The 21062-nt window shown below is 34.5% G+C and overlaps 1 protein-coding gene across 1 annotated transcript in view; it reads right to left on the reverse strand.

The window, feature by feature from the left end:
• GRIK2 (glutamate ionotropic receptor kainate type subunit 2) overlaps window positions 1-21062 on the reverse strand; it is a gene marked incomplete at both ends in the record, with an annotated part of 413581 nt that overhangs the window by 182909 nt on the left and 209610 nt on the right. The window contains 3 exons of the mRNA XM_082481392.1: window positions 410-523; window positions 10611-10718; window positions 11978-12121. Coding sequence (XP_082337518.1) covers window positions 410-523; window positions 10611-10718; window positions 11978-12121 — 366 coding nt within the window. The remainder of the gene's footprint in view (window positions 1-409; window positions 524-10610; window positions 10719-11977; window positions 12122-21062) is intronic.

Below are 21062 nucleotides of genomic sequence, written 5' to 3' on the forward strand. Positions count from 1 at the left end.
GAGTTAATATCATGGTGTTAGATTAGCAAATGAAAGCAATAAATTTTGCTGGCTAAAATCGTCAGGCTAATAGCCAAACGAACACTTTTTTAAATGAACACTTTTTTCTCCTCTCACATGGTGCTGAACCCAATAGCTTTGTGAAAACTAAACATTTTAGTCAATAATAAGGAAAGTGAAATTACTAATCAGCCGACATAACTCTAAAATTAGGATAACTTACTTACAATTTAGAAGAAGGTAAATATCCATGACTAACTTAACAACTGGAGTTCATTCATGACACAGTAAATGGTGAGTAACTGTACTGTATTCTACAGACTGTTTATTACTGTTGTAATTTGTATAGCATATTGTGTTAGCTTTCCTGTATGACGGTATTTCTGGAAATGCAAATATAATTGCTTACCAAGATAGTGGTAACAATTAAAGAGCGATTGGACAGGGAATCTGTGATGTTTGCTGGTTTTCCTTTCTGATTCTCTGTCATGTTAAGGCCACTCAATGGATCCCAAGTTCCAACCTATAAAACAGCAAATTACTGTGTAAATTGTCCATTAGTTACATTTCAGCATCTAGAGAAGAATTCTATAAGGAAAAACAGACTGCTACAGGAGAAAAAAAAAAAAAAAGATTGCTAATATTTATTATTAAACCCTGTTCCATTATTCTCTGTCATTGCATTCAAAGTCTGCTTGTTTAAAATATGATTCACAATACCTCAAAGTGTGGTTTGTGAACTGTGACATTAAGTGAGAAAATGATGCACAGAATGTCTGAAGCTCCTCTGAATACTTAATTTTCCATTTAACTTTCATTCTTCAAGATAAACTGCATCTGAAGATAACTTAATAGTTAGGTGGAAACTCATTTGCAGAGCAGAGAGCTTTGTCTCTACAGAAGGATTTACCAGTGATCAGAGAGAACAGCAGAGCAAAAAGACGTTTTGGGGAAAATGTAATGGAGAAGACTGAAATTAGTTTAAGTGTAATAACTGATTTACAGATAAATGCTCAGTAAGTAGCCCTTTTGACATTTTATACATTGAAATTCTTATTCTAGTCAAGTCAACAGGAGTTTTATCTAAGTAAGGAGGTCCAGGGTTATGCATTAAGGTTCAAGGACAGTCTCACACACTAATTAGTAAGTAATGGGGCACATGATACATCATTTATCTGCAATTTCATTGCTATAGAACTAAAATGGGTAAGCAGTAAGCAGTAAATACAACAATCTATTTTTAGACATCAGAATGTGTGCATTACTCCATTGTCCAAACCAAAATCACAAATGTTTCTTGTTTGTATTTAGAAAGCATTTTAAATATCATATGAAATACTAAGCAATACCTGTAATAAAAGGTAAAGGTATTTTAAAACTATATCTAAACAGTAATATAAAAAATTCTGTGAGGTTTGATTGTGAATGTATGTATATGTATGTATTTATAGCTGTATACATAAACACACACAATTTTTATTTTTTTTTTAAATCTTTCAAATCAATTCCTGAGAAACTGTTCATAGTTTTAAGTGATTTGTTGCAGTATAGCTGCTGAGTTCAAGATGCAATTCGGTATGGGTTAAATGGAGTTTTATTTCTAAAACCAAGAATACAGCAGAGCATGAATCAGTGGAAGCTGTAACAGAGAAAAGAAAAATTCTCTTTTTCTATGATTTTGTGTTCCACAGAAATCAATATTTTATCTTTCTTCTTTGCATAACAACCAGTTCCAAGAAAACACTCTAAATGTCTGCGATTCTTGAATTTTGGCCATTCAGTGCCTAATAAACTGACACAAGGATCAAGAAGGGAAGAAAGGGGTACACATGTGTCTCAGAAATACAATTGGAAAACAACATCTAACAGATCATTTCAAAGTCTTGAAACGAAAGATTACTACCAAAGCCCTTTTCTTCATTTACCCTTTTAACATTATTTCACTTGGTGACTTGAATGAAACCCAAAATGCAATGCTCAGCCTTGCAGTTTGGACACAATTAAGAAATTGTAAAAGGATCAAGAACTTTTAGTTGCAATATTCTGTTAATTATGGTAATCATAGTGGTTCTTTTACCTCAAAGAAAGACCAAACTAGAACAGAATAACATGGAGTGACAAAGACTGGAACTTGAACCTGTCCCTGCTTTTTCTTCCCATGACTGAAGCTGCCCTTATCTCCTCTGTGAGGTTCAACTTCAGGTACAAAAGTAGCACAAAATTTCTAAGGGAATGACATCACCTTATTTGATCAATTTCAAATCCTATATCCATTAAGTCACATGCTTTATTCAAGTTCAAGTTCCCAATTCAAATTTATCTTGGCAAAAGCTAACACATTGCTAATTGAAATACTTACTCCCCTACTTTTTGACATAGCCACAGCCTCAAGCAAATGAATAATTATCAACTGTTAGAATTTGGGGTTTATCTAACTACGTCCATCTAAACTGACAAAAACTATCAACAACATTGCTTTAAAAATAAACTTCTGTCTTGATAAATTATCATATTACTTGTCTAAATGAGGTTAATTGTACTTGTATTGCAACTTTTGTGAATCAAAAATCTAAGAAATGGAACAGAAGTTGGATGTTCCAAATAAGGCATTCTTTGCACTATCTTTATTAATGAGCTCAAACTCAACAGTTTATGCCACAGATTCTGATATACCACTGATATGTATAGCTCCCAAATCACACAAGCATCTTCTCTAGAGAAAACTGTGAATAAACAGTGCAGCAAATCCATTCTTTTCTATTTGTGTAAGCAGAGTGTTTTAGTTTTAAAGTAGCCTTTTGAACAAAGTAAAATTGCTAATGTGTTTTCACTAGAAAAGTTTAAATGCCAAAAATGTAGAAAAAGCAAATCAAGGTACTCTACTACATATAACTGCAGTTCAAACAACTCACAATTTACTTCTACTGCATTATATTTATTTCCCACAAACTTTCAAGTTTTCCTAAAAAGTGAAACAAACAGATATTGTAACATACACCTTAGAGAGAATGTTCAAACAGCAGATACAGTCACGGGGAGGCTGTCAAGCCCTTGATCCCCTATTCTTCCATTCAACACCCCTAAATGAATGGCTAGACTATTCTGGAGTGAGCATGCCAGTTTGAACATGTTAACGCTTATCCATGGCACAGGACCCAAACCATGAGTTCCCATGAAGCCGACATTGTGCTCCACAGTGAGACAAAGAATCTCTGCTATACAAAGAATTAGCTTAGTTAAAAACCAGCTTATTCAAGTTGAAACAATTCCAAGAGCTGCTAAAAGACTCATCACTGAATATCATAGAATATCCTGTAATGTGGCAATTGCAGTCCTTTTCAAGGACATGGAATACAGTTTCCTAACTACACTTGGATGAATAAAAACTTGCGTCGAAGCTTCCGTGTATTTCACTATTAGGTAACTATCAGGTTACTGCTGTCCTGCAGAAAGTTTGGACAGACATCTCCTTTCTTTTATCATTGCTTTGATAAACCACATTAGTATCTTTTCAATATTTTTTTTCTTATTTTAATAAAACAGTTTCCAGAAGAAAAATCTGAAGTAGATTGCAGTCTCTCAGTTAAGCTGCTTCATCTGATCTAAGACAATGGTGGCAATGCAATGTACCTTCATTATATAACTGTACGGAACAAGTCCTAAACCCGTAATCCAAATGAAAAATACGTTTGTGATACTGTCAGACATCCTACTAATAGGAAATTAACATCAAATTCATCTTTTTCCTGTCATTGGAGATTATGACCACTGAGACAATCATTACTGAAAGGTAGATAAAAAGAAAAATTAGGAAATATGTGCTTAAACTCTGTAGAGTCGTCATTTTCTCAAACTCGGTATTTATTAGAAAATTACCTCCGCCTGTGAAGACGCTATTCCTTTAGGCTTCAATAAGTGGAGTTTCTGGGAGTGTTCTGGTGGAGTACTGCAATATGCTTGCCATTTTCTTATATTCTTCCCCAGTTTTCTGCAACTGGTCACTTTCAGATACAAACTACTGGACTAGATGAATCTAGAGATTCTTTTCTCATGCACCACAAGAAAAGTTTGCCATTCACCTTTATGCAGGTACACTCTGAGGTCTCCAAATAATCAATTAATCCTATACCACTTAAAAAAACCTCCTAAATAATTTTCACAATATTTACTACTCAGTAGTTCAATAGTACCATTTCAAAACTAAATCTCACCAGAAGTGTTTAAAAATAATCAGTGTCATTACTAAAGGAAAGAATTCAGCAAGTACTGAAAAGAAGTTTGGCTAATGCAGACACAACTTTAAAATCAATTTGGTTCTTTGGGGTTCAAGTATTTTGTTCGTTCAGTCCCCAAAAAAAGATTGGTACAATTGTTCTTGTTTCCAAAAATATTAATTTAATTTCACAGTAAAATACAATTGGCATGATTACTGAAGGAATAATACTCTAGAAAAAAGTACTTACCACATAATAAAAGCTAAGTAAAAATATCAGACCTGTTAAATCAGAATGAATAATTCAAATTCTGAATACTGAAAACTAGTTAATACGTACAATGATTTTTTTAAAAACTTAATAGGTTCATGCAGTAGAATAATTACAGATAATTATGATACATTCTTGGACCTTTATCTAGGTTGGAGAGTGCTGATTACAGTAATCCTTCGCATAAAATTTAAATAGTCTGCTCAGCAATCTAGTAGGAATTTGAGAAGAAAGCTGTATTGGACTTCAGCTCAAAGTTACTAGTCTCTTTTGGAAATATTAGATGCATTTTGGGGACATTTAGCAGTACATTTGGTATCAGAATAAAGACATAAACCTTCTCAAACCTCAAAATTGTCTTCTTTTCAAGATTATTGATCACTAACATAATCCATTTCCGATTTGATCTATGTAGTTAAGCATATATATAATTTGAAAGGCATATTCAGATGTGTCAATTTTTATAGGCTGTAGTATAAATTAAGCTTGCATACAAATAAAAAGTTCACAGGTGACAATTTAGACATAGCTATGTAAATTTAAAAGTATTATAAGTAAGTGGTAGCCACCTCTTATCCCATTTTTTTTCAAAGACACAGCATGAATCTAGTTTATCTCCTACAGCGTGTCTAAAGCATGTTTCCTCTTTAAAATAAAAATGCAATTTGTCATATACTAAAAATCTGCTCCTAGTCATGCCAATCACAATTCTGCAAGTTATTTAAAAAAAAAATCTCATCTGTTATTTCTTCTTGGTAACACACAGGCTCTCATCAAAGTTACTGCCCTTATCAAGCTCAATCCAATATAATTTTTGTGGTTTAACCCTGGCCAGCAATTAAGCACCACATGCCACTCGCTCACTCCCCCGGCACTGGGATGGGGGGGAGAATTGGAGGGGTAAAAGTGAGAAAACCCATGGGTTGAGATAAATGCAGTTTAATAATTAAAAAAGACACATATATTGTAAGGGAAGAAAAAAAAAAAAAAAGAGAGAAAAAAAAACCAAGAAAAACAAGTGATGCAACAGAAAACAATTGCTCACCACCAAACAGCTGATGCCCAGCCAATCCCCAAGCAACATCAGCCCCCACCAACCTCCACCCTGCAGTTTTATTGTTGAGCACAACATCATGTGGTCTGGGATATCCCTTTCATCAGTTGGGGTCAGCTGTCCCAGCTGTGTCCCCTCCCAACCTCTTGTGCAACCCCAACCTACTCACTGGCAGGGCAGTCCGCGGAGCAGAAAAGGCCTGGGCGCTGTGTAAGCATCGCTCAGCAATAACTGAGAGAGCAGTGTGTTATCAACACTATTCTCAGTAAAAAACATAGCCCCATACAAGCCACTATGAAGAAATTTAACTCTGTCCCAGCCAAAACCAGTACAATCATTCACAACCCCCCCCAACAAAGAAGCATTGCACGCTCCTGAAACTTAACATTTCCGAGTTTACACATACGCTATAGTAGTTTACCGAGCATCGGTTTCATGAGATTTTATTCACAAAAAAATCCATAGATTTAGGTAGCTTTCTTCAGCATGTTTGAGCAAAATAAATTTATCTTTATGAATAAGCAAGTATTCTTTGTTGCTAATTTCCTTCAAAACTCTCCTAAGAGAAGTAACTTTTTTGGCTCCAAGTCAACCGAAACTATACATACTGCTGACAGTGAAGTGCCACAAGCATTGTATTAGAAAGGATCATTGCCCTTCTGCAGTGGTACCAACTGTCTAACTATGCAGCCAAAATCAGAGCCATATTTAACCGCTGAAGAATTGAGAAATGTGTCTACTGTTTACCATATTTTCTTTATTGTATTTTGTAGAGTAGTAAGTAATAGCAGTGATTACATCAAGAAAATAATTATTTATACACCAGTGTGAGTAATATTATTTCTTCTGATTTCTGTATTTCCCATATGAGAATTGCTTCATTTATTTTGCGTTCTTCAGAAATATTAATATGCTTGCCTTCTTTGCCAAATATCATGTTAATATCAATATTTCTGGCTTCCATAGATCTGTTATTTCACTTTCATTTTTCTCTAACTTTTACAAAACCCTCTGTTTATGCCACTTGCTTTTTTTTCCCCAGGTCATTAATAAAGATCTAAATAAAACAAGATCTTACATTAATATGCTGGACAATGAATTACAACAAGCAAGATTCCCGAGCAAGATTTCAAGCTGGTTGTTAACATCTCAATTCAACAAATGTAATTCTTCTTAAGTGACAAATTTTCATATCAAAAGTGGTATTAAATTCAGGTATTTATTATCTCCCTGAAGTATAAAATAATTTTCCTCATGATGCTGCTTCAGTGTAAATACTGACTGATGGTAATTTAAATGATAATTTGCTTATTATACTGGCCTGCCACAGTTTGGGATTTTCATTATGCTTAACCATAAATAGTTTCAGTGTGTCCAGACTAACTGTCAGCAAATTTTGTTGTGTATTACATTAGCAGTATTCCAATCATCTATTCATTTTACAAGAAGCTATCATTTTTGTCAGACATGAATTTTTATTTGGAAACACATACTTCTTATTGATTGATGCTTGATTATCACCTCTCATTCAAGACTTTCAGGAACAGGTATCATGTAAAATCTGAGATCACACATAGCATCTTTTTTAAATGAATAAGCAATTTTTCTGTTGTCACTGACTTCAGCATTGCACGTAAAATACATAGGTCATTTCCCATTATACAAACCAGGAAATTTATCTACGACTTCTTTTTTTTTTAACAAAATCTCAAAAAAAAAAAAAAATGTCTTTTAGAAATACTTCACAATAACTATTTGCTCTCCCCTCCATAAATACTTTTATCCTCGAGATATCTCATTTTGTCACAAAAGCATTACAGATTACAGCTGTAACTGTTGGGTTGAACTGTTGGTCTTCACATAAGAAATCTTTCCCCCTTATTTGGAAGGAGGATAGATGAAATAATAACTATTTACAGTATGGAAACACGACACACATAATATGACACATATAACTCCCATGTCCCCATCATCTTTCATCCCACAAAACAAATGAACGAATGAATAAATAAATGAATAAATAAAAACTATTCAGGAATTCTAAGTAGATAGAGAGGCTGGACAAGTTGGTGGTTTGGGAAGAACATTGGGAACAAGATAAGGACAAAGATGGGGAAAGGTTCGTGAAGAGAGAAGAAATAGAGAGAAAGGGGATGGGAAGAGCAAAGAGATGAAGAGTCAGAAATGAAGAATCCACTTGTCAGTGGACAGGGATTAGATGGAAAGGGAACTGGGCGGTGAGGGGGGAAGGGAGAGAGAGAGGAAAGGGTGAGAGGGGAAAGAGGGAAGGGAGAGAAGGAGAAAGCAGCAAAAAGCAGGAGGGAAAGAGGGTGATGCAGAGAGACAGAGTGCACAAGTGAAGGGTGGGAGGGAGGTGACAGAGAAAAGGGAGAGGGATTCATCATAGCTTTAACAGAAGACAATCTTGTGGGGAAAAAAACCCTTTGAGACAGCTCTTTTATTATATAAAATATAATATTATATATTATAGGACTGGCTAAAACATACTCTCTTTACTAGGAAGTGTCCTGCTCTAGAGTTTAATGGTTTATCCTGTATTAAAGAATAGGGTCAATATTCTTTCAGAATAACCAAGTTTTCTTCAAATACAAACATTTATTTGTCAGCATTGATTTCTCTTTCTCAGTAAAATGCCCTAAACATAATAAAGCAATTCAATCTAATGTGCATAGACCTTAATTTTCCTTTTCCTAATCTCATATTACTACACCCTCCAGAAACTGCTCTGCTTTTGCTCATTGGTGTCTTTGAATCTGTGTAGCATTCCTCATCATTCTTTGCTAGCACTGTCCTACCTCCTGAACTTTTCTGATACACGGTAATTAATTCTTACTGCTCTTTCCAAAGATATTCAGCACATTTTGGTGAAAAACTAATATTATCACAACCCTTTATTGCATGGCCAAATGAGCCATGAAGGTAACAAAAGTATCTTCCTTTTCTGTGAACCTCTGTATACAGAGCTCAAGCGTATGCTGGTTGCTTTTAAACATCCATATCCTTTTACAACTATTTCTGTTTTCTGTTACATATCTTTCATTATGACTGTTTCCCAAGTTCCTTTTTTCTATTATTATGTGTTTTAGAGTACTGTATTTCCTGTTGACTTTTATTTTCTTCCCATATTTCTGATCTCTGTAGACTTTTTTATTTCTATATTTTCAGTGGAGTACATATCTCCTAACATATTTTCAACTGAGAACTAAATTAACATGCTTTTGTGTTTCTACTTTCATATCAATACTGATGGTGAAATAAAAACAGATGTAACACAGATCAAGATGGAAGATATCATTCCTTTAGCCCACAGCACATCTATTGTGCAATATTTTACACCAATGTTCTCTCAGAAAATTTCCAGTCCACATAGAGAATTTTGCAACAAAGCCAATTCTTATTTAATAGCATTGAGACATAGTATCACATATGTCATTAAAAGACAAATATATTACACAGTCTGTATTTCTTTAATTATTTTGCATTTCTGCCTGAAAAGAAATTAAGTACACTGTAAAGATTTTATTTTCCAGAAAACTCACTTTGCTTGATGGTTCTCAAAAGCCACCCAATGTTTCTAAAGTCATCCTAGATTACAGAGTCTTCCTTTCCTCATTTTCAACAGTTACCACTTCAGTGACTCTTCAGCCACTACTGACTTATTTAGCTATTCCCTTGTCATCAATTCTTACATTTCTGCTTCCAGTAAGGAAGACAGGTTGCATTGCACCTATTCTGCTCATACACAAAGCTAATTCGCTTTTCAAATCTAATCGCTCCTACATGATTTTTCTTTTTTTCCCTTAAGTTTCCAGAGCTCCTGTCATGGAATACTTCATAGGAAGAATTTTTACTATCAGTGCATTGCTGAATGTTTTAAAATATAGTTTAGTCCTTTAATCATAGGTTTGTCACTGGACATTTTCAAAAATAAGTGTTTCAAAGCAAGCTCATGGCTTCAGAACTTTTTTAGATCTTCCTAGTAAGAGAACATTAATATTCAAAAAAACTAGTATTGGGGGGAAAGTTTTTGAGAAATATGTTGTCTGTGCTAGCTTCTCCATTCAATGATTTATAGAAGAAAGGAAATGCAACTCTGCAGCATGGTGCCTTCCCTTAATTTCTCATTTTATTTGTGGCCACAATATTACCTTGGGGCAATAGCTGATGAAACTTTATCTGAAGATGAAGGAAAACATAGTGGTTAAAGAACACTGAACACCACAACTAAATACAAACTACAAGGCAGATGCAAACTGCAGAACCTTTATTTGCTGATCACAACAATGTGAGACACTGCAGTTTTCTGCATTGCCTCTCCATGGCAGGGTAGCTGGAGAAGAGAGGGAAGATGATCTGATTTTAGATCATCATGGTCTCATGTAGGCAGGCCAAATAGCTGTACGTGGTTTTCAAGGCCTTTAATTCAAATATAGACAATACTAAGCTACACAGAAAGGGTGTTTCTCAATCCTTTGGTCTTTTACTCCATCTCTGCACAAGAAAAATTCATGTCAGAAGACAGACAAACTTGTCAGGCTACGTATTCTTAATTTTTCAGTACCACTTACAGATAGAAACTTTGCATTCCAAGAAGAGAATCAAATTTCCCTCTTAAAACATAGAAAAATGCCAAAATGAAGTTATTTTATTTCATTCTCTTTGAGGTAATTCTTCCTGAATTAGTTAGATGTAAAGAAAATACCAATACACATACCTACAGGTTCACACATGAGGATTGGCAATGGGATTGGAATCGCAACTGAAACTAAATTCAGTATAGATTGACAACAAAGTATATTAATGCATGACTCCAGGACCAGCTGTTCACTCTTCCCCCGTCTTCTTGAATCTAAGAATGTGGCTAGAAGCACAGAGTCCACTGACTGTCAAACATCAAGATAACAGCTTTTACTAGAAGACTTTGAAACCAGATATCAAATTGAGAACAGGTATATTGTTTCACGTAACACATGAAATGTTATTGAAAATGGGTTTAGGATGTGGGGGTTTGTTTTGTTTCCCATCACTTTGGAGGTAAACTTCTTACACACCTTTTCAAGACCTTCTTCCTTGAGGCTGATAACATCTAAATCAAAATCTGTCCTTAAGCCATTGGTTTTGTTGAAAGTTATCCTGCCTGTGAGGCCTTCCCAATGGGCCTGTGGAGAAAGAAAAAACAATTTCTATAAACAAATAGATCTCCCTTTTTTTTTTGCTCAAAAAGAACAAATTTTACTTCTGCCAAAATGGGCACATTAATTATTCATTTTTTCTAAATAATTTACCTTGTGGCTGATTTTTTAAAAAAATATTTTGTATTCACTTCTTGCTAATTAAATCAACCTTTCCTCAGTCTTCACAGACAATTTTTTAAGCAATTTTCCATGTTAGCCAATAGACTCTTCTTACTAAATGAGATAAAAGGCTGTTTTGTTTTCATTCCTCTATCATTCAGGCACGCATTTCCCCTTCTGTTTCCCTACATGCCCCACACACTCCCCCTCTCCTCCCCCTCAAGCCTCAATCTCTCTCTTTAATGCTGGATTTCATTTTTCTGTGAGGAATTTTCATTCAAATAGTTTTTCTTTTGCAAGATGCTGAGACCGCACTGAGATAGCAAAAATTGAGGTCACTGAGCCAGTCTTCCAGAGCTGATTCCTTACTTTTAATAAAGTGCAATATCCTCATTTTTTTTATAACTTAAAGTCTACTGAATTGTAAAACTATACTAAAGTAGAGACGGGAATGTGGAAAAGGAAATTATCATCCTAAAAGGAACCAATATTAAAACCAGGATTATATTCCATTGCAAATAGTTCTCTTTATCATAGTACTTTGTACATCTAGAACAAGAAATATTGTATTAGGAGTTACTTACAGTACAAGAGACTTGAATACTCTACAGTGTTCACCTTTAGGACCGTAAATCTCCTAGCTTTACTTTAAATCACTGTCTATCAGTATCTAAACAGCATAAGAAGACACATATACTAATTCACCATAGCAAAAAAAAATAAAAATTAAAACTAGCGAGTAAACTTCATTCTTGAAGTTTGAACTTATGCCAATATTTAGTTGCTGAATTTTTCATAGTAAGTCTAACGGTTTGAGTTTTCACATGACAAATGTTCCAGCTCTTCCCCCCCCCCAGTTATCTAAAAAAAAAAATAAAAATGTTTATTTAGAATGCAGTTATTTCACCCTTTTATGTTTCTTTGTTCCAACTAATACCTCAGGAAAACCCACTTTCAAATTAGGATGTTGTCTTGCCTGTTAAACTCTTTACACATAACAATCTGAGAAATTCACATCTACTGAAAAAAAAAAAAAGGTGGAATTCAAGTAGAGTGGGAACAAAAGAAAACGGGAGTTGGGAGAAAGGAAAGTAATGAAGTAGGATACTTTATTAGTGACTTACCTCTTTAATGAGACTCATAAAGCGGGTCCCAAAGCGCCACGGTTTGTGGCGGTTACACTGTAGTGAACTGACAGTCATCTGTGGGAACTGCTGGACAGCCACTGACACCACATGAACTGCATCATACATTAGCGCTGCATCCGTCTGAAATTAGAATGAAATCAGAACCGTGAACACAAAACAAAAACATGACAGCACAAAAGTGAGAGAAGGAAACAAAAAATTAGCACTGTTTATTATGTTACAGGGAGAAAATGATCTGATTTCCTTTGTAGTACTGTAAAATACAGCCTTATTGCCAAGTCCTACATAAAATGTGTTAGGACCTTCGGTCGCAGCTTTTCTCCTTTTAATACTGAAATAAGGGCCCAAATACTGACTTTTCAGGATCGCAGGAGAACACTGGTATCTCTGATTACTCATGTTACTTTAAAAAAGCAGTGCATTAGTGGGCTATATAAATCACTGTATGCATGTTTGATTCAAGTTAGTTGTTTCCATGAGTAAAATGAAGGAAAAAAAAAAAAATGCAGCAAAACCTTACCTATGAAGGAAAGCGCACAGGCTAAGGAGATATTTCTTTTTTCAATTTTGAAATTACAGACTAGATACAGTCCCAAAGGTACTCAACCCATTCATTAATAACATTTATGAGCATCAGTTTAAATCCCTAGGACAGATCTAACCAGTATCTTCTATAAATCAGAGGCAAATTAGAATTGCGTTAAAATGCACATTCATTTTAATGGTTTCCATGTCCCGCCCTAAATAAATAGGCTGTTTATACCTGCTATGTGCTAGCTAGTGTTGTATTAGCAAGGACAGAGACAGCCTCTCAGTACACACTGTCATGCTGTACAAGAAACTGACATCTCTCTCCTGTTCTCTTTGATAAACAGAGGCAAGCCTTGGAACCAAAAGCAAGAGAGGACCTTAGATTCAGCTGGTGGAAATGAATGCTATGCCATCTGCTCAGCATACCTTAGAGAAAAACGACCTATTTCCCCTTCTCATTCACATAATTAGTGAGCTGTGAAATTAGTTCTTTAATGGATAGGAAACCTGGAGATTATTGCACTTGTCACAATACAATACAATGCAATACAAAATGAGCTTATATAGTGCCTTTCATGCAAATGCATCCCCAGGCTCTTTACAATAAAACTAAACATAAAAATGCAAAAATGCTCTACCATTATAGCCCATAAGCTACTGGTAAAGGGGAAAATATACGTTTACATTTAAATGGCTCTCACGCGGAGAGATTTCAAAATTCAAACAGAAATAAATCCTAATTTTAAAATAGCCAGTATAATAGGTTTCAATGATCTCAGACAGCAAGTAGTTTATGCAGGGGTTCCAAATCAGTCCAAAAACATTTTTGCTGCCAAATTGTTCATTATCTTCAAGGCATTAAAGTGCTTTTAAGGCAAGCTGGTATTTGACAAGGAGGCAGCAAAACACCAAAAAGTTGGAATGACATGCTGAGTAAGCGTCATACAAAGTTTAATATTCTAGAAGCAATACTTGGCAGTAGTTGGAGTCTAGACAACAGTTTTTTAAATAAACTATACAATAAGTACAACAGATTATTCTGGCTTAGAAATGCAAACTTTTTTTTTTTTTAATCAGCTTTACTTCTAAAATTGTAGTTCTTGCACCAATGAAGGAAATTGCTGTGAGACTTCAGCAAAACCAGCCCATTAAGAAGCAACCAGAAGTTCAAAAACAGCATTAACTGATTAATTAGATATAAATTTGGACACAGAACTGATAAGACTCATCATCAAGAATCTAATGGACATTATGCCAGATGCAGAGCAACATGGCTTTTTGTCACATTTTATAAGCCACTGAGCTGGAAATCTGTAGGATGACAAGACAGTCAACTCCAGTGGAAGCATTAAAAAAGCAACTGCGGTTTTAGAAGTAATTCAAATTCCAATAATATTCTTCATATTTGACTGATGAATATTGCTTCACTGGAAATAAGTTTAAATCAGAATATACTTCTTTTAATTGCACACAAAATAAACTACTCACTGGCTAGAAGTAGAGTGCCCTGTTTGACTTTCAGATGCTACAAGATAAATCCCTTATTTACAAAGGATGAGATTCCACAATCCACCTTGTGTAGGAAGATTAAAGTTAAATGTAGGCTTAAATGTTTGTACTGCATAAAGACAGATAGAACCATATACTCAAAAATACATTGGTTTAGTGATTCAATACTGCACTCATCTCATGGGGTACAATCATTGATTTAGCTGCAAGAGAAATAGACAACACAGAACTCAAGAAAAGATATAAAGTATATACTTGAATTCGTGGGTTAGGCTCTCTTCTTGGTTGGTCACTTTACCTTTCCTCTGAGAGACAGTAGGAATTGATATCTGTTGGCCTAGCTCTGCATCCTCGTTCATTAGGCTTTCTAAGCTTTATGTCTCTCTGCCTTTTGTCTATACCACTTTCTCTTCCTTAAATCACACTTTTGGAACTACAGTTTGTGGTACAGGATGTACTGCAGGTTTCAGGAAGAGTCTGCTTGGGGACCAGGATGGAAATGTCCCCAGTTAAATTTTTAGGATTCTTTATTTTATCTAAACAGAGATTAGCAGTCTGGAAAGAAGAAGAAGTAGAAACTTCTGGAGAAGAAATGGTTCTTGAATTTCAGTTAGAAACCTGTTACAATGTTTCCATTTACACATAATACAAGAAAAGAATCTTTTTGAAAAATGAGATTAATATTGTTTTAGTCAAATTGTATAAACCTTTTAAGAATTATGTTGTATTTCACAAATATATCTTGGTACAGTTTCCGAACCATGGCTTGTGGTGGTTTTTTTTTTTGGTTTGACAATCCTGCTTAGTATTTATGATGATTTGATTGGATACAGATAAACCCATCTAAAATACTGCTCATGATACTGTCATTTGTATTTCTACAACTACAAAGAAAAAAAATTCTACAACTACAGAAGCAAAAAAAAAAAAAATCATCAAATTTAAATAGAAAGAGATTAAGTTAGGTGATTAAGATGTCAGATGACAGATGTCTGTGACCGCAAGTCTGTTTTTCAGTTGACTCTGTCAAGTAACAAGAAAGCTTTTAACACTAGAGGTAACACCTTAATCAGATGTGATTTCAGTCACAATACATCTCAAATAGAGAGAAAGTACCAATCTGTGTTTGATTTTTATCCCGAACTCAGTTGGATACTACACATTTCTTCTCAATACTGTTCTGGCATTCCTTTATCTCCTGTCACTGTGGGTGTTGTGTTTGCCTCTATTTTTCACATGTGTTTCTGTATAATCACTTTTGAGTCTTGCTAAATTACTTGCTAAATATTGTCTAACAAATTGGATGCAAGTACTCTTATCTCACTGTGAAAGGGCTCTGGTGGAGCTAGACTCAGTATAAAGAAGGTAGAAAAAGAGTCCTCTGTCATTAAAGACAGAATCTGTTATTTCTCCTGGGGCCTCCTCAGAGGTGGTCTTTTTCTTCTCTGTCCCCAACTGCACCCAAAGATGTCAAAGGCGTGACAGGCTCTAGTAGATATACGTGATTTTTGTCACATGCTTAGTTGTCATGGTTAATCAATACTGTAGAGAGGGGTTTAGTTTGGGGGGCTTGGAACTGGGACAGGAGGTTGGCAAGGTTGTGTATTTTACTGGTTTCTAACCTACATGGGCAAAGCTGATGCAGAAGAAACCCACTATAGCTTGGGCCTCAGCCAAGAAAAAACCTTCCCCGTGTAATGGAACTGACAAGCTGCTTCTCTGTTGAGTTTTTCTGCCCTTCTAACATACAAAAGATATGATTTTTAGTGACCTTCAGCATGGCTGGTAGGTTAGTCAAGAATCAGCTGAAAATCCTGAAACTAAATGGGCTGCTTATGCACTACAGCTGCAACCTGAGATCTAGGTCTGTATCTTATGACCTATCAAAAAAGCGAAAGAAAGGGCTCACATTCTGACATCTAGATAAAGTCCAAGCAAGCCTTACAAAACAGAGGAATCATGGACTTCATAACCATCTTCAGACTTACAGTACATTAAAGACCATAGATGTCCTTTGATATCTGACTGAACAAATGTGCTAACTGCTTTTGGAATACCTGTGCCTAATTAACAGTTAAGTGTTAAAAACAATTGCAGATTCCACATTTAATGACATTGAATTGTGACTTGCGTGTGCACCTTATTTGCATAGCAGTGTTTTGTATAACATTTGTATTTAGCTCCATCAAACTATATGAGGATTTCATGTACCTATAAACCACTCCTCTCTGGTTCATGTCTCAGTGCTCCAGAATTATCTCTAAATTGCAAAAATAGGTACATTATTTTTAGAAAACATGATTTTTATCATGCAATCAAGTTTAACATTAATTTAAGATGAAGCATTGCTAGGCTAATTCTGTTTCTTCGTGAACTATATCAGAAATAGTACCCTTTAAAACAGAAAAAAATCATATTTCAACTTGTACTATAACAAGTTGTAGTCCTCCGTAATTTACAATAAAAAAAAAAAATTGGAACTCTTATATAGGCACGATCTGAAGAAATTTCAATTACTCAAATACAGATGATTAAAACCAGCTTGAATGCATGAAAAAACCCTCAGGTTTTCAATTAAATGTTAAATTAAACTAATGTGATTGCTTTTCCCCTTAATTAAATCTATTACTAATAAAAGTCTGTGAAGAAATATTGTCTTCTACTTAAAAGGTGCTCTGTGAAGTACTTGAAAACACCAAGAAATTTTTTACATTGAGTGACATATGAAATAAGTCAATGGAAAAGAGAAGCTTAATAAATTTACTTCTAGTTCTTAGTATTTGATCCAGTGTGGATCCCAGAGAAGAATGAGTTATTTGAAATATTAGTTTATTTTCCCTAGATCAGAAGATTCACAAGAACTCATAATTGCCCTCTTTGCCAATTTTTTTCAGTGACTCTGGGGAACTTTTTCCACAGAAAAGGAGTCAAAGATGAGGGCCAAGTAAGAGTTTAAAAAAAAAAAAAAAGAAAAAAAAGGTTTAGTTAGCTAAATAAATTATCCCACTCACAATATAAAGATTACCTGTATATGGACTAGAGTGTTTAACCATTTGCAAAACACTTTTATGGTAAGTGCAAGGTATTATTAAAGACAGCCTCCTCACAAGTATGATACATATTTGTTTACACTGTCTAATTTTGTGTTTGAACTTGACTTTATTCATTCAAGTCATGTCCAGTAAAAGCAAATTAATATCTCTTTAACTCTAAAAGAAAGAAGGAAAAGGAAGGGGGGGCGGGTGGAGGCGCAGAATGTAAGCTTTTATGTGTGTAAAAGGAATAAAACTTCAAAATTTGTCTCAGAATTAAATTCAGATACAATTTTTCTACAACGGACCTTGAAACTCTCCAGATAATCTAACAAAACTGGATTTTTCACAATAAAAATTTTAAATATTTGATTCAGAAAAGATGTGAAAGTATGTATCTTCATCAAAGACAAAGCAAATGAGAAAGAAAATGCAATAACGTAATATTCTATAACTCAATTGACAGGTCCTGTCCTATCACAAGGTGGAGATATTAATCTGCATTTACCAGTCACTACTGTAATTAGTATCAGGTTACAAATATGTCATAAATTAAATAGATCTAGATTTTTATGCAAAAACAAAGATTTTGCTGCTGCAATTCTTTTTGTAAACAGTTCTTTAACAATCAAAATATTCCATGCAAAACAAAACTGAAATAAAAAAAAAAAATAATCTTGAAACATAGTATTCTGATTCTCAAGTCAGTTCTGTGTCAAACTGAATTGGCTCACTAAAAACTTCAAGGGAGGACACCGTACAGTTCACTTGAAATATTGCATTGCTTGAGCCAAGCTTTTTCCATTGATAAGTAAAGTATGCATATACTTTTCTACTTTTTAGTTCTTACACTATCTTTACCTGCATATTATCTGAATAAGTACTACTGCATTAAGCAGGATAGCTATATTTTCTATATGCAGCTCATTATTCTCTTCAAGGTTATCTCTGTCTTCCTGTCTCTAGTCAGTAAAATTTTGCCCTTGTAAAATAAGTCCAACTACATTTTAAAGGCCAAACTGTTCAGAGGGTTTTTCCTAGTGTCTGATGGTCACTAATGTATTCTGAAAAGTTTTGTGCATTAATTAAAATAAGGCTTAAATTCTTTTCAAGTGTGACTTCATTAGCTCTATCAAAAACGAAATGAAACTGAATGTAAATGCTTGCAAACGTATATCTGCATTTGTTTCCTAGGTGACCATGACAAAAGTATCCAGATAAATGCATAAAAGTGAAAGAATAATTTCCACTTTTTTTTTTTTTTTAGCAAAGTCCTTGAAAACGTGTGAACATGTTAAAAGCAATTCACGTGGAGTCTTTAATGCATTCTGAAACTTATTTCCTCATATAATATAAATTGTTACTGAATTTCCATTAGCTACACAGACAGCCATCTCAGACCACAGTACCTTCTAAAATAAACCTAGTTCAGACTGACTGTGATCACTCGTTTAACAAAGTGTTAACATGCCTGTTTCATAATGCAACAAGATTCTCTCGCTGAGCTTGTATTTGTGGTACCTGTCCCTGCGAGAGTTTAGAACGTAATGAGAATGTTACGTTCCCATTTGGGGAAAAGTGTGTGAGTACATAAGGCAGGGCATGTTGCAGAAGGACTGAATTTTCCTTTGGCCCACATAAATTGTATTTCATTTCTTACCAAACAGTAATGCCTTGGATAGAATATTGGGTGCAAATTAAGGTTGTTGTTTTGTTTTGTTTTGTTTTTTTTTCAACTCCCAATATATCCAGACTATTTCTAGTCAGCTTTATGAGGAACAGAGATGACCTAGTACAATTAAGAGAGTAAGAATCATAGAATCATATCACAGAACCATCGAATGGCTTAGGTTGGAAAGGACCTTAAAGATCATCTAGTTCCAACTCCCCTGCCATGGGCAGGGACACCTTCCACTAGACCAGGTTGCTCAAAGCCCCATCCAACCTGGCCTTGAACACTTCCAGGGATGGGGCCTCCAAAATGGCACCTCTGTTTCTTTGATCTAACAGCCTGAGCAAGTAGTGGATACTGGAAATATAATAAACAGGACAGCCTAGTCCTCCCGTCCCCAGCATAACATTTTTATGGAGAAATAACATTATTTTGGACACACTGCACAATAAGGATTCACAATGGCATATTTATTCATTTTGAAGTCCTCAAAAATGTCCCCATAATCAATCTCCTTAGCCTGCTAAGCCTTACTTCTCCTTTGATAGTTACTTATTTTTCTCTCATTTATCTGATCATTTAACACACAATACATAACTATTAATTACAAAACCAAAGAATAAACGGCATATTACATAAACAAAAAAAAAACTTCCTTTTTTTTGTTCTACCCAACTTCCCACCACCTGCCTTTCATTTTTTCCATATTAGTCTTATTTTCTAGATTATTTCCATTGTGATCACAGTAAACAGAAAGAGACCTCTGTGCAGGTTTTAGTAAAATCATTATTTTCCTTTGAAGACTGACTTAATCATCGAACCTGACTCCACTTCCTTTCTTTTACACAAGCTGAGGAAAAACAGATAAGAGCAAAGGTGTGAGAAAAGCCTGACAACACTCAAGTCAGGAAGGGGTAACCACCTACAGTGTGGAAGAGCTCTCATTACTAACACTCTCTATTACTTTACTTAAAAGCCGTTTGACAGAATATGATAGTTGCCTTTAAAAATTACTGGATATGAACTACAGAAACTATGATAGTGTACACACAAAAACAAGCTAAGATTTACTCATAAAAATCTGTAGTTTCTTTATTATAGATTCTACTATTGCCCGGTCAGGAAGCAAATTTTCTTTAACTTTTTCAGGTCTAACGTTAAGCAAAGAATGGTTGGAAAAGAAGATGAAGAGAAACCATCTAACTATTCAGGGTCTGTATGGTGTTATATTAATCACTATAATGTGTACTATTTTCCATTTTCAGAAATGATTTCTCAGAAAGGGTACTAGGAGAATTACAAAATTCCATGGAACTGTCTACTGTTATTTTATTTGTGGCAATTACAGTTTATGGTTAATGGGATGTACATATATTCCATTGCTGCCAGTCAGTATTTTAAATGTAGTTCCTAAAATTTAATGTCATTTTCTACGTTTTATATATACATGAAAGATAATTTTCTATAATATTATTGTAATAATAACAAAGCTCAAAATTATCGTGTTCAGGAACTTCTACAAGGTTCCAGTCATCTGCATAACAAAAGATAGAACAGGTTGATTTTACCACAGAGATGAAACAGTTTAGATTGAACAGACACAATAATAAAAGGGTTTATGTTTAATCACATAATGAAATATACATCAAGACAAGTGAAGCCTAAAGAACAGTCCAAAGGAAATATTCATACCACAAGTATGTTCAATAATATGAACTCTTTGGGATGGCACAGATCTGTAAGAGGCACAAAAATAGTTTCTTTGTATATATATATATTGCAGAAAAATTTGAATATCAAATTAAATATAGATTTAAGTTTACTCTTTACTAGCTCTTTACACACTAGAAGATTAAACTAATTTTTTAAATACAGTTTTATATTGCAATAAAATCATAGGTCTTAAATTATAATTGAAAAAGAAGACAGAAGGGTAAATCACGCCATGCCATACTCATTTTACAGCCACAAAGTGACTGTCATCGTACCTGTCCTCACTCAGAAGTAAATAGTAAATATCATACACGTTCTGTCCCTGCCCCGTTTGTTTTTTTTTTCATTCTATAAAGTTATGAATACACAGCTTGATGAAACACAGCTTTCAATAATGAGGTTGACACTTCATATTGTAAACTAGATTCAGGAGAAAAGGTCCTTCAGGACATTCAGGAAGAATTAGACAAGAAATTAACTGTAAAAGCTAAATTGCCCTATGCCATTCCATATCAAGAAAGAGTTCTCCCTAATGAATGTGACTCAAGACATAAGAGGTATAGAAATTCCAGTCAGCTCTGAGTTAAAGAAAGTCTGCAGCAAA

The sequence above is a fragment of the Vanellus vanellus genome (genome assembly GCF_965231255.1).
Source record: "Vanellus vanellus genome assembly, chromosome: 3".
NCBI lineage: Eukaryota > Metazoa > Chordata > Aves > Charadriiformes > Charadriidae > Vanellus > Vanellus vanellus.